This window comes from Penicillium macrosclerotiorum (genome assembly GCF_028827735.1).
Source record: "Penicillium macrosclerotiorum strain IBT 26536 chromosome Unknown utg000003l_segment0_segment0, whole genome shotgun sequence".
In the NCBI taxonomy this organism is placed as follows: Eukaryota; Fungi; Ascomycota; class Eurotiomycetes; order Eurotiales; family Aspergillaceae; genus Penicillium; species Penicillium macrosclerotiorum.
This window is the reverse complement of record NW_026643083.1, coordinates 5,528,883-5,542,063: the sequence shown is the minus strand read 5'-3', so window position 1 is coordinate 5,542,063 and position 13,181 is coordinate 5,528,883. Positions and strand designations below refer to the sequence as shown.

Genomic DNA, 13,181 nt, shown 5'->3' with positions numbered 1-13,181 from the left:
CTCTTTGACTTCGTGCGCTCTAGGGAGTCGTTTTCTCGCTTTTTCCGGCCTGCATTTCCCCTGAGCCCAGTCACTTACAGAACATGCTCCCTTGAATGATGCCGGGTGCCCGATAGCAATTTTCTTCCGAACATGGCCCCCGGCGAGTCGAAAGATGAGCGTGACGAACGAGTTGCCCGTCTCTGGGACACCTTGGACACGCGCAAAGAGGGTCATCTGGATCTGAATGGATTGAAGAAGGGCTTGAAGAAGATCGACCATCGTGAGTTCTGGCCCCGTGTTTTGCCGAACACTCCCGACTGACGCGGTCGCATCGCTAGCTCTTAAAAATGCGGATGAAATGCTGCGCAACATCCTACGCGAAGTTGATACCAATGGCGATGGCCAGATTGACAATGACGGTAAGCATCGTTATTTCGATCCCTTTGCTTCTTTCATTGCGTCGTGTTGTTTTCGAGACTGTTCCTCTAATCTGTCATCTCGACCTCCAGAGTTCCGAGCTTTTATCGACCACACCGAGTCCGGGCTATGGCAGATGTTCCAGTCGATCGATCGAAATCATAATGGAGAAATCGACAAGGCAGAGCTAAAAAGTGCATTTTCACAATCTGGGGTTACCGTGTCGAGTGCAAAGCTAGACGAGTTTTTCGCCGAGATTGACAAAAACAACGACGGTGTAATCACTTACACGGAATGGAGGTTCGTTGCACACCCACTCTACGTTGAGTGAATGGAGGCAGCCGCCACAGAATTAGACATGGGAAGCTGACAGATGCCCCTTTCTTCCTGATACTTAGGGACTTTCTTCTCTTCTTGCCGCTACGTTCCCCGTCGGACCTTCGCGCTCTCTTGTCATACTACACGGCAACGGGCAATCTAAACCCGGAAGGAGATGTCCACATCAATGATCTGCAGGGTTTAGGTACAGACCACACATTTCTTAACCGTTATCTCCTGGCTCTCAAGAGCCTTTTGTACAATATCCTCTCCCTGCCCGCGTTGGCCTCCCTCCTTCCATCCGCGTTAGCGCAAATCACCAGCCCGACAACTTTGACCACCGCTATCGGGAATGACTTTGCCTCGTTAGACGGTGATTTCGAGTTGGAGTGGCTGTCTATCCCCAAGACAACCGCCATGTGGATGTCTCTCCGCTATTATGAACGGAAGTTGACCGAAAATACCCCTCAATTAGGCTACTTTATCGCAGGTGGGATTGCGGGCGTCGTCTCCAGAACGGCTACTGCTCCTCTCGATCGACTCAAAGTCTATCTCATTGCCCAGACTGGCGTAAGACAAACGGCAGTTCAGGCGGCGAAGGAGGGAGCTCCCTTGGCAGCCGCAGGGAATGCATCCAGGTCATTGCTTGATGCCCTCAAGGAGTTATGGAGGGCTGGTGGCATGCGAAGTTTGTTTGCAGGTTAGTTCATCATCGATGTCACCGAGATCAAGCCTTATCTGACGATATTCAGGTAATGGATTAAACGTCCTCAAGGTCATGCCAGAATCTGCAATCAAGTTTGGAGCCTATGAGGTTGGTTTCACCTTGCTGTATTGTTTTTGAGATGCAGATAACTTACGTTACAAAAAAAGTCGGCGAAACAAGCTTTTGCGAGGCTCGAAGGGCACAATGATCCTAAACGATTGAGACCCACTTCGCAATTTCTGTCTGGCGGTATTGGTGGAATGGTTGCTCAGTATGCCCTGATATAACAATCTTCAAAGGTGGAATTGATCTTCTAACTTTTCATAGATGCTTTGTATACCCCCTCGATACATTGAAATTGTGAGTACCTCATAATCTGGTCTTAATACGCCAACAAACTGACGGTTTCCCTAGCCGCATGCAATGCTCAACTGTGGAAGGTGGCCTGAAAGGAAACAAGCTCATTGCAGCGACTGCACGCAAAGTGTGGAATGCCAATGGGCTGCTTGGCTTTTTCCGTGGTCTTCCACTTGGTCTTATTGGAATGTTTCCCTATGCGGCAATCGACCTGACAACTTTTGAATATTTGAAACGCGCCCTTCTCGCTAGACAGGCCCGGTTGAAACATTGCCACGAAGACGACGTACCGCTGAACAATTTCGTGACTGGAGCAATTGGCGCTCTTAGTGGAGGACTGAGTGCCTCAGTCGTCTACCCCCTCAACGTGCTCCGGACCCGACTGCAGGCTCAAGGTACTGTGCTTCATCCAACCACATACACCGGCATTGGTGATGTTGCCCGCAAAACCCTCCAGACCGAAGGTCCTCGTGGTTTCTATAAGGGTCTCACACCCAATCTCCTCAAAGTGGCACCGGCCGTGTCTATTAGCTACGTGGTTTATGAGAACTCGAAGCGAATGCTTGGTTTGAAATAAGAAACCATTTTGTACTAACCCTGTGACACTTACAACTCCATTTTCAACGGCGATAACACCTTCAAACATCGCTTTCCCCATCGACCCATTTGTTTTTCTTCACTTCCGAGCTTCGTCTATTTAGAGTCACTTTCTCCAAAGATACCCGCCAAACAGTTTACCTCCATTGACGCATGGCACAGGCTCTGTTATGTGCTTGTTTGGATATATCTCATCTTGACAAATATTTTTTCGGTGCTATCCTCCTCCAAGCGCCAGTCCTTGTGCATTTACCTCCCACTCGCTTCCTCTCTCTCTGATCTCTGGTGTCTCCTATGAGATATCTCATGGCGAAATCATGTTCGCTTCAAAGAACCCATGGGGTTATCGTTCAAACAACCAACTATAAGCATGGGAAGGCGTCGAGGCATGTGAATTTCCACGCAATACCATTGGACTTTTTGCGTCTTTTTTTCTCCTTTTTTCTATTTGTTGTTTATATTGATGTTCTATCTTTTATCGACTTAGATAACCAACTCGAACCTCCTGGTGGTTTAAAGAAAGTTAGATAGAAGCCATGTCATGACATATCCAATTTAATTGCATTTTTACATTTGATATCAAATTAGCAAAGAACACGACCAGTACGGATCATGATTTAAATTAAGATTTGGCATGAGGGCAGCGTCCTGCTTGTCTTTACAGTCCACATGCTGATTCAATCAAACAAGTTAATGAGGCGCTTACACAGCTCGCACCTCTTCATCCTTGGGCAGAACGTCCGGAAGCGGCCCGACAGGCGTGATAGAAAACGGATTGATCTGCTTATGGCTCTTGGTATAGTGCTTCTTGATATGCTCGAAGTCCGTGGTATCTCGGAATGCAGGCAGATCCCAGTACAGCCCACGCACCCAGCGATGAATAGCCGGGAACCCAGAGCGAATGTCGCGGATGTTACACTTGAAGTGTTGGACATAGACCGGGTCGAAGCGGATTATCGTCGTGAACAGACGGATGTCGGCCTCGGTCACGGTGGTGCCGAAGTAGTAGGGTGAGACGGTTTGTTGCTTAGCGAGATGGGCTTCGATCTTGTCAAGAGAGGAGAAGAGTGTTGTAACCGCTTTATCGTAGGCTTCTTGCGTGGTGGCAAAGCCAGATTTGTAGACGCCGTTGTTCACGTCGTTGTAGATCCATTCGTTAGCGGCGTCGATCTCCGCGCGGAGAGCTTCGGGGAAGAGGTCGATCTTCTTGTATTCCTCCGAAATGAGGTCGTCGAACTCATAATAGAGCATGCGGATGATTTCTGCGCTCTGTGGATACTGTGAGTATTATGTCTCTACAATGGATCTCTACTTGATAGATCCTGATTTGACAGAAGATAATCTCATACCTCGTTGCTGACAATTTGCATTGTTTTCTTGTCAAAGAGCACCGGGACAGTAAATCGACCCGTGTACTCGGGGTCATTAGAGAAATAGATCTCACGGAGATGGGTGAAGTCTGGGTGCAGTGGGTCGGGGATGGTGTTCTCGCCCGGCAGCTGCTCGTCAGGAGTGACGAATCGCCATCCTGAAGAGCGGTTAGCATCTTGAAATATGATGTTATACAGTGGGGTTTTGAATACCCTTTTCTGCTAGATGCCAATGCACAGATGAAAAAGAAATGATGTCCTCTAGGCCCTTAAGCTTTCGAGTAATCAGTGTCCGATGAGCTACCAGATGTTCTTGTTAGCATCATTGTATGGGAAAAGCAAAATCATGGATAATTGACAATGTCTCACCCCAGGGACAAGCATAGGAGACGTAGAGGTGGTACCGGCCTTTTTCAGGAGGGAATTGAGCACCAGGCTCACGAGAGATGAAGCTGCGGAAGGCGGATGTTTGTCGCTTAAATTCACCCGACTTGTCGGCGGGGTTTACCCAGTCGGTGATTTTACCAGAGTTACCTGTCTGTATTAAACAGTTTAGATTTGCCATTGAAAATAATTGAATAAAAAGCCTGGTTAGTCTGCGAGCTTACCGCCATAGTTCGCGACGATCGTGTGGAGAAAGAGGGTGGGAAGCTTGCAAGGAACTGTGCACGGAAAGATGATCGTGGAAGGTGGTGCAACACTGGCAAGCGAAGAAGAGATAGGAGCATCAGCAGAACACAGCAGCTTTTAAAGCTTATGCCAAGACCAGCAATTGAACGGAGAAGAAAAGGGAAGCGAAAAAGAAGTCAATGAGCTCGCGACTGCGGGGCATGACGTCCGAGTTGACGAGACGCTTACTCATCTCTAATCCGTCAGCTTTGACAAAGCACTTACTCAGTCCAAAACTAGAAGTTGCGGAGTGATTTATTCACATTAAATAAGGTAGTCTACTTAGCTCATGCTGAGTAGAGGCTTAGGCTTACAACTCGTGGGAAGATTGAGAGCGATGCAGCAATTCAATTGAAAATTGGAAATCTAGCATGGTTGGGATTCGTTGGTAATCATCGTGACTCTACTTGGTAATTGTTTCCTTATCCCCAACACTCCGGCGCCACCGGGCTTTTCTTTCTGCAAGTGAATACGAGCCGAAACTTCCTTTTATTTGCTCAGCTTGACCATCACATACGGAATCTCCACATCTTCCTCGGTCTGATCCTCGGCCGTCACCTCAAAAATGATGTTCTTCTGGTGCTCGGGCACGGGCTTCTTGCTGACATGCTCTACCAGCTTGCTCATCCTGCGCAAGATTAGTATTAGTCGGGAGCTAACATGGACATATAAAGAATATAACTTACGGCAAGGGCAGGCGGTCCTTGACTTTGGCCGGGGGATAGAAGCTGGCATACAACAAACTGACGCCCGAGCTGACCATGGTGATATCCAAGCCCTTGTTGGCAAAATAGTCCAGGAATTCTTGGAGAGGAATATCGTCCACCTCGAAGCGATCCCAGAGGCTATCAATAGTAACCTCCGCCTCCTTGCCCTGGTACTTGCCCTTCGGACTGGCAATGGGCTCACTAAAGCCGAAGAATGGGAGTGCAAGGTTGATAAAGCCGTTCTTGTACTGCTCAATGTCGTCCTTGCCATCAACAACCTTGAAAAGCTCCAGAGCTACTAGACCGGTGACCAGAGCAGTGGCAGTGGCGATAGCTGGAATGATCTTTCCGGCAATGAACTTGGTCTTGTGACGGTCCGCCTGAGGAATGTCATAGTTGTCGGCACGTAAGTTGCTGGCAGCGGTGATGAAGTCAATGTGGTGGTTGGTATCATCGTCTTTCTCAAACTCGACAGGTTGCAGACGAAAGCCAGCGAGCGACTTCGGCGATGGAAGGGTGGCCACAAGTTTTTGGATTTGCTCGCTGTCGTCGCTTCCTGTGGGCTGGGCGTTGGGGTCGGGCTCGTTCTCATTGGCCTGAATCTTGACGTTGGAGCTAGGAGTAAACTCAGGGATGATCATATCGTCCACCACTTTACAGTAGTAGCCCTTGTCGGCACCAGGGTTCTTGATACCGTAGTTAAATGCGTGGAGATTTGCACCGGCGATGACAAATCCGATGTGAGTAGGGTTGGCGCTGTCAAATTTCAGAGGAGTAGGCGCACGCTTAGGGCCAGACCAGAAGGGCTGACCCGAAGAGGTCTTGGAGTCCCGAGGGAAGTTGTAAAGCAGTTGCTGAATGGCATTGTTATACTGCGCCTCGAATTGCTGACGGGCCCAAACAATGCAGTCGTCAAAAGTCAGGGGCTTCTCAGTTACAAGGAAATCACGGAGGTGCTCCAGAGTTTGCTTCTCATTGCCAGCCTGCTTCAGAGTCTGCTCGATGTAGTCGGACTGAGAGAGATATAAGTTAACTGCCTCAGGAGGACCAACAAAGTAAGTTTGGAAGACCTCGCGAGCCCAAGCGATGGTATGTTCAATACGGTTGGGGAAGCTCTTCAAGGTACACATGGGGAAGGACTTCTCCGGGGGATCCTGGGAGCTGGAGTAGGACTCGGTGATGAAAGGTAGGATGACTTGAGTATTGCCCTTAGTACCTAGAGTACCGCTCTCGAGGAGAGGCTTGCGGAAGAAGACGCAGCGCCGGTCCACGTACGTCCGAGCATCAACGTTGTCCAATGCATTGGTCACTCCATCCAAGCCATTCCAGAAATCTTCGTTGAAGATATTCTCGGTATCCGGACCAACACGGTCACGGAGAGTAACAATCTTATTGTTCAAATCGGGGTTCATAGCTTGAGCCGCTGCAGAAGCGCATTCACTCTTGAGACGGCCAACATCCTTGGGACGGAAAAGGAATTGACGGTTAAGGTTGCTCTTCTCGATCTGGTCCATATCGGTCACAAAGATCTTGCCCTCAGGGCCGGTGCCCAGACCCATCATGGCCCAGTTCTTCAAGGTTTCACAACCAATAGCACCAGCACCAACGAGGAACTGCTTGACATTGGAGAGCTTTTCTTGATATTCCTTTCCAAATACTGCAATCTGCCCATCGTAGCGGGAACCGATGGGTTTGCAGCTTTCTTCGGACCGAGTGGTTGACGAAGGAAGAGACTCCAAAGAGTCAAAGTACATCCACTGATGCACAGGGTTGAATTTTCCAGAGACAGCCTTCAAGACTTCCTGGGCAGCGATGCCACCGAAGAAAGCAGCCAAGGAGTTCAGATCACCGCGGGCCTGGTAACTCAGCTCCTTGATCACTTTCTCATCCAGCTCGACCTTCTCCGCCTCCGCAGCTGCGAGCTCATTCGCAATCTTCAGGACATCCTGTGCATCACTATCGTTATGTGGGCGGGGAAATTGTCCCTCGTGTGTCTCTGCAAACTTGTGGAGAGCCTGAACACCAAGATGGAGCTGTTGGGGCCGGTCAAATTTGGCAAAATCAGAAACCAGAAATTCGGGCTTCTTGATCTGTTCTGAGAGCGGCTGGAAATCAACGAACTTGGGCATCTTGACCTGTGTGTAGAGACCGCCGCCCTGATAGGAGCCAAGGCCAGAAACATCCCCGATAGTAAAGGTATATGGACCCTTCACAGTGACCTTGCGAGGATCACTGTTGTTCAGGCCGTCCATGCCCTTAACTTCAGTGAATGTCACAAAGTCACCATCCTCCAATCCGTGTCGAGTCTCGTCCAGTGCGGAGACAAGACCAGTCTCGTCGATGTCGGCGATAATACCACCGACGGGATCCTCACCAGTGGGGTCGCCGACGGTGAAATTTTTACCGAAATCATTGAAGATATATCCGAAGAGACCAAAGGTGTCCGTGATCGTAACATAGATGCCATTCTGGTGGCAGAAGTCTGCGATCACTAGTTGCTCCTTCAATGAGGTTGTCGTCAAGACCACAGCTTGGTAGCGCTTCAGCTCCTCGAGATTATCGACCAGGCTCGTGCCTTCGTGGATGGTCACCGGCACATAGGAGTTGAGTTCGGCGACTCGTGGGGCTGTGACCTCGGCGCGGGGCTGGCCAACATCCTGGGGCTGGAGGAAGAACTGCGAGGAGAGATCGGCGATGGCGACAGGAGCGGGGTCGAAGAGAGTAAGGGATTTCACACCGGCGAGAGCAATGTTCTTGGCTGAGCAATAGAGTAAGGGTTAGTGTCATGGTTATGACAGGAGACCAAATCGACTCCGATAGTAGGTAGTTGCTTACCGATTTCCACACCAAGACCCTTGAGACCGACGACAAGTACATTCGATGAGCCCATACGCTTCATGGCCTCATGGCCAAGAACATACCTGGAAGAGATCAGCCGTTAGATTGCACACTTTTGTCGTGTTATATTCGGTGAGGGGTAGTCGGAGAAACCGGGGTGAGTCTCACAGTTGTCGACTATACAGGGACTCGTCGATCTCCCCATGCTTGATCATTTCCACAGTCTCCTGGACATTTTCAATCTGCATCGTTCCGTCCTGGTGGTGGGGATTGTGTCAGTGTGCGGGATTTTCTAGGTCCAGAAGCGGACGTTGAGCCCATACCGTCATGATCTTCTTCTGAGGCCGAGCGGCGTTGTCGTCTTCTGACGCTCTGCGCTTTTCCGGCTTAGCCGATTCACGAACAGCAAGATCGGAAGGAATGATGGTAAACAGAAAAGGAAAGTCTCGCCTGGAAGCAAGACTTTCGACAAGTGTGATATGAGTAAAAGAAGCGCCTAGCGTACCAGGTACCACAATTTAGCGCCAGAAAGAGTCCCGGATAGGAGGAGAACGAGGCGACGCGGATAGGGAATTTAAGTAGAGACAAGCCGTGGAACTGTACAAATCAAATGACGGCAGGGGTAACAGGCTGGAAAAGGAAGCTATAAAGAGAGAGAGAAAGGGAGAAGTGGCAAGGGAGAGAGGGGAGAGAACAGCAGTTGAAGAGTGCGGGACCATCGACGTAAGAGGAACAAGCTACGGGCTGACTAATGAGCGCGTCGGGCACCCCGCGATGATCCTGTGATTCGGCAATTCAGTGCCTTCGTGACTCGAGAACCTTGAGAATCCGGAGTTCGAGAGAGCCTGGGCGTTGCTGTGAACTTGCTGCTCTTTGGTGCAAATGGAGACAACCATGCTGTCTGCAATGACAGGGTACTGAAGTCTATAACCTAATTTCAATATTTCTATCGGGCAAACGGCACGGTGTATCATCTTCCGTGCACACCAAAACAACCTGGTAATCATTGATGATCCCTTGAAGCTGCTCCCCACATGTGTCGCTTTGAGCTGCTTGGGCGTGGCTTACTATACTGGCAGCGACAGAATCCTGAGGTGGATAGAGACAGGGTCTCCAGGTAAGCTCCAACATAAAGGTGCCAACCTACTGCGCGCATGAACTTACAGCTAGTCTTCCCAGCGAACCGCAGGCAGGATGCTTCATGAGATCCTCCTCTCACTCTCCGGCCAGCCGTCACCCCTCTTCACTTCATCTGCAGGGAAAGATGCGCTCTCTCAGAACGATCTTGCCCTTCTCTCTCCTCCGGAGAAAGCTCTCCTCCAATCCGTCGCCCACCTGAGTCGGCTCCATGCCCAGCTCCGAGCGGCTACGTCCCGCATATCGTCTGCACATCGTTCCATAATTTGTCGATCGGTCTCTACGGCCATTGCCACCGCTCATCTGGGCCAGTTCCAAAAGAAGATCCTCGAGGTAGAGAAGGCAATACTCACTGAGGACAGTGGTTATGTTGGTGGCTATGGAATCGTCCCACTCTCCACCATTGTCGGGGAATTTGCCCCATGGACCCGGCGCATGGAATGGTTATGGACTGTTGTGAAATTCATACAACCTGAAAGCCAGCCTCAGGAGCATCGGTCTGGCAGTACGGGTTCCGCCTTGATCGACTACCTACGCACCGAATCTCAAACCGGGTATTTGGACATCAAGGAAATCGCGGTACATTTAGTGACGGTTGCCGAAGCAGCATGGATGAAGCAGCTCTCGATGTGGCTACTATATGGAAACTTGCCCATGTACGGCAAGGGCGATTTCTTTATTCAAGAGAGCCTGAACAGCGAAGACGATGATACTCAGTTCAGCATGCACATGGATCTGCTCCCCAACTATGTCTCTGCGGCAACTGCAGCTTCCATATTATTCATTGGGAAGTCCCTGAACCACGTTCGCACGAAGAGGAAAGCCTCTGAAGGCACCTCTACATCCCCGGTGACATTGTACCAAGAGCATATCGAGCAATTGGTAGGGTTGAAATCACCTATATCAGCTTCTAAGCTTTCCACGGCTGTGGACTGGGTCCGACTTTCCTTGTCTCAGTCTACTTTGTCTAAACTACTCCCTTTACCCAAGATCCTCGAGATGCTAACATTACTGCACGATTTTCTCTTATTGGGACGGGGAGAATTCGCAGTGGCTTTAGTCTCGCATGCGGACTCACGCATCGAAGAAAGCCGCCGGCGCGGCGCCCTCGCTCGCGCGCAGAGTGGAGGTTGGGAGGGTCTGCTCATCAAGGAAGGAGACGTGATGACAGCCCTGGCACAGGCATGGGCGGAGCTGTTCTCACTTCAAAAAGAAGAGGACCCAGCCGACGAGGAGCTGGAACTTGCTCGTGAGCTGCTCCGGCTATCAATAGGCGACCGCAAGACTGGTCGTGCCACAACGCCATCACACGACTCGACGGCGATCCCAGAGATCTCTCGGGTCGCCTTTGACGACATTCTATTTCCTACCCCAACCTCGATGATCGCACAGGTCCGTGCCCCCCTGGATCTGTTCTTATCCAGCTCCGATATTGCCATCTACTCGAAGATCCATTCCTATCTCCTCGGCATCCGACGTGCCCAGATCCGTCTCGGGGACCTCTGGAAACACACCTCTCTGCGGAGGAATCACCCCTCCCCATGGGGCCCGCCCCGAAGCAATAGCGACTTTGGCCGAAACCGACTACAGGCCAGTCGCGCGCGAGAAAACGTACGTATTCGACAGATGCGACAGATCTGGGCCACCGCCAGCGCGTGTCTGTTCGTGCTCTCTGAGATCGGGAGCTTCTTTCAAGGTGAAGTCATCCACGAGTCCTGGCAGCACCTTCGCGACTGGATCCAGGGTCCCTCGCCATCTCCCGCCTCCGCACCAGGCTCTCGACCCGGCACAGCTTCGTCCAGACCCCCTCGGTATCCCGCCGATGTACTCGCCTCCGCGAGCCGACCCTCCAGCCGGCCCTCCAGCCGGCCTTCCTCGCAACCAGGCCCGCCCTCGATGGGTCGACACGACCCGGAAGCTCTAACGGTCGCGCACCGGCGTCACCTGACCTCCCTCGTTCATTCTCTCTTCCTCATGGACGAGCCCTTCACCAGCACGCTGCGCACCCTCCTCACCAGCGTAGACCGGTTCGTCGCGCTAGTCGTTCGCCTCGAGACCATCCAGCGACATATGGACCTGGAAGCGGACGAGGGCGTGGAAGACGCGCTGGTTGACTACGCACAAGAGGAGCGCGAAGTGTGGCAGGACCTGCGGGAGACGCGCGATGACGTGGAAACCGGCATCAAAGAGCTGGTCGCGCGCTTGCGGGACATCGACAACAGCCGCTCTGGTGCAGGCCTGGGCCTGGGCCTAGGCATGGCCCTGCCCGGCCCGATTGGCTCGGGCTCCCAGCCCATCGTCCCCGGCAGCACGGGCCCAGGCTTTAGCCACTATATCCCGCGCCAACCGGCGGGCGTGGACCGGCTTCTGATGAAGCTGGACTTTGGCAGCCTACGCAGCGTTGGAGGCGCCACCATCGCGGCGGGCTTGGCGGAGATGACCTAAAGGTGGGGAGTTGGCTTGCTTCTTGGATTCTGGGGTTGTTTCGGGGAGGAAATAGTTTTATCTAGTTGCCTTTGTACGCCTTGTGACGAACCGTTATGATGAATGGACTATTGCTATCAGTATTATTTTTCAATTGTCTTGTCGTGGAAGCAATCAGCTGGCGGGGGCGCGTATCCGCACCAACTCAGGTGGCCGAGCAGAGAGCGTGGAGGAAACTCCGGGGCATTTGTCCACGAAATTCTCTTATCTTGCATCTTTCATCTTTTGGCCTGCGTCTTGCATGCTCCCCTCTTTCCCCACCTTGAATCTTCTCGTATTCTCCGTTGCCCGCCTGTCCAACGGGCATCCCAAAGGGGCCGACGTAGACCTAGACCAGTGCACTACCGCGGAGAGAGCTCTCTTGCAGGAGGGACCAGGTGACCAGGTGCATGGCGCCATGCCTTCCAGAGCGTTCGAGATCGTGTCCGATGCGTCGATCCTGAGACTCAAACGGCGAACTCAAAAGGCCTAAGGCTCGAGGAAGCGAGGGGCCCTTGGGTCAATAGGCGCTTCCCCATTGACCCAAACTCCAAGCGAGAGCGTCGGCCGTGGGCATCTCGCGCAGCGTGAGTGGCATTTTGGAGGGGAAGGGAACCCCGTGCCGAGGAGCGTTGAGGGGGCTGCGTCCTCCAACTCTGGTGCTCTTCCATCGTGCAGCCGCCACTCCTCTTCCCGACTGCTATCCCGGGTGGCGGCGGAAGCTTGATTGGCGCTGGTGCCCGGAAATTGAGGATCGAGGGGAACCCTTTTGACTTTAATCTTAGATGTCACCACTATGAAGCTCTGCCTATCGGAAAACCATCCAACAATAGTCTTGTACTATGTATAGTGCATAGCGTATCGTGTACACAGTCGGGTCGAGTATAGTCTAGTGTAGGCTAGTATACTGTCGCATAGCATTCTCCCCCAATATCCTCGGACCGTCGTGTCTCGCACCCTTGGGCTGTTTCCAGGTCGGGTTTCGGGATCTTCTCTCGCCCCTTCCACCCAACCAGGCCGAAACGAGAGAAGGAAAGAAAAAAAATGAAATGAAATCTCGGTGTGCAACCCGTTCAGGGTTACCCGATTCGGACATCCCGGGGAAAGACGCAGGGGCGTGTCCACTTCCTTCATGCTTATCCACTCTCCACTTTTTCCCTTCGATCCACCGATCTACGGCCCCGCTAAAAATAAGTACTGCAGGTAAAAGCCAGCTCCGTCGAAGAGGCACCAGGTCAACTGACCTCGATCCTTCAGATTTTTCTTCTTCCTGGTGGAACCGCAAAGCCAATGCAGACCTTCCCCGGCCAACAAGGTCGATGGGGTATCGGGGGGTGGTTCTCAGGTCCCATCATCTCCCGCGGGCTCATCCACCCCCGGAGATACCATAGTAGGGAAGAACTCTTCGAATAGCGGATACAAAGCAGTCCAGTCCGAACTGAGCGGTCGAGAGGGCCCCACGTTTCCGGAGAAAAGGCTGGGGGGATTCTCGCGACAGTAGACACGGCGGATGCCGACATAGAGACACCGAGACACCAAGGCGCACGGTGAGAGAGATTTAGGTAACAATCGGCCTCTAATCGCAAACTCGCCCGTCCAACTTCTCACGGTAGTTGGGAG

The 13,181-nt window shown here is 52.0% G+C and overlaps 4 protein-coding genes across 4 annotated transcripts; 2 read left to right on the top strand and 2 right to left on the bottom strand.

The window, feature by feature from the left end:
• Nucleotides 1-132: 132 nt before the first annotated feature.
• Nucleotides 133-2,357, top strand: N7462_004901 (calcium-binding mitochondrial carrier protein; the record flags this gene model as incomplete). Its single annotated transcript, XM_057076626.1, has 8 exons — nucleotides 133-262; nucleotides 321-401; nucleotides 492-699; nucleotides 798-1,417; nucleotides 1,470-1,531; nucleotides 1,591-1,694; nucleotides 1,751-1,783; nucleotides 1,838-2,357. 8 exons carry the CDS (start codon nucleotides 133-135, stop codon nucleotides 2,355-2,357), a joined length of 1,758 nt encoding a protein of 585 aa, XP_056936131.1.
• Nucleotides 2,358-3,079: 722 nt separating this feature from the next.
• On the bottom strand, nucleotides 3,080-4,361 carry N7462_004900 (glutathione S-transferase family protein; the record flags this gene model as incomplete). The annotated part of the gene is made up of 5 exons (XM_057076625.1): nucleotides 3,080-3,646; nucleotides 3,727-3,905; nucleotides 3,961-4,047; nucleotides 4,117-4,285; nucleotides 4,356-4,361. The coding sequence occupies 5 exons, from the start codon at nucleotides 4,359-4,361 to the stop codon at nucleotides 3,080-3,082; spliced, it is 1,008 nt and encodes a 335-aa protein (XP_056936130.1).
• Nucleotides 4,362-4,905: 544 nt separating this feature from the next.
• On the bottom strand, nucleotides 4,906-8,290 carry ubaA (E1 ubiquitin-activating protein ubaA; the record flags this gene model as incomplete). The annotated part of the gene is made up of 5 exons (XM_057076624.1): nucleotides 4,906-5,044; nucleotides 5,103-7,881; nucleotides 7,959-8,044; nucleotides 8,130-8,218; nucleotides 8,285-8,290. The coding sequence occupies 5 exons, from the start codon at nucleotides 8,288-8,290 to the stop codon at nucleotides 4,906-4,908; spliced, it is 3,099 nt and encodes a 1,032-aa protein (XP_056936129.1).
• Nucleotides 8,291-9,155: 865 nt separating this feature from the next.
• On the top strand, nucleotides 9,156-11,543 carry N7462_004898 (uncharacterized protein; the record flags this gene model as incomplete). The annotated part of the gene is made up of 1 exon (XM_057076623.1): nucleotides 9,156-11,543. The coding sequence occupies one exon, from the start codon at nucleotides 9,156-9,158 to the stop codon at nucleotides 11,541-11,543; it is 2,388 nt and encodes a 795-aa protein (XP_056936128.1).
• Between the last annotated feature and the right edge of the window lie 1,638 nt (nucleotides 11,544-13,181).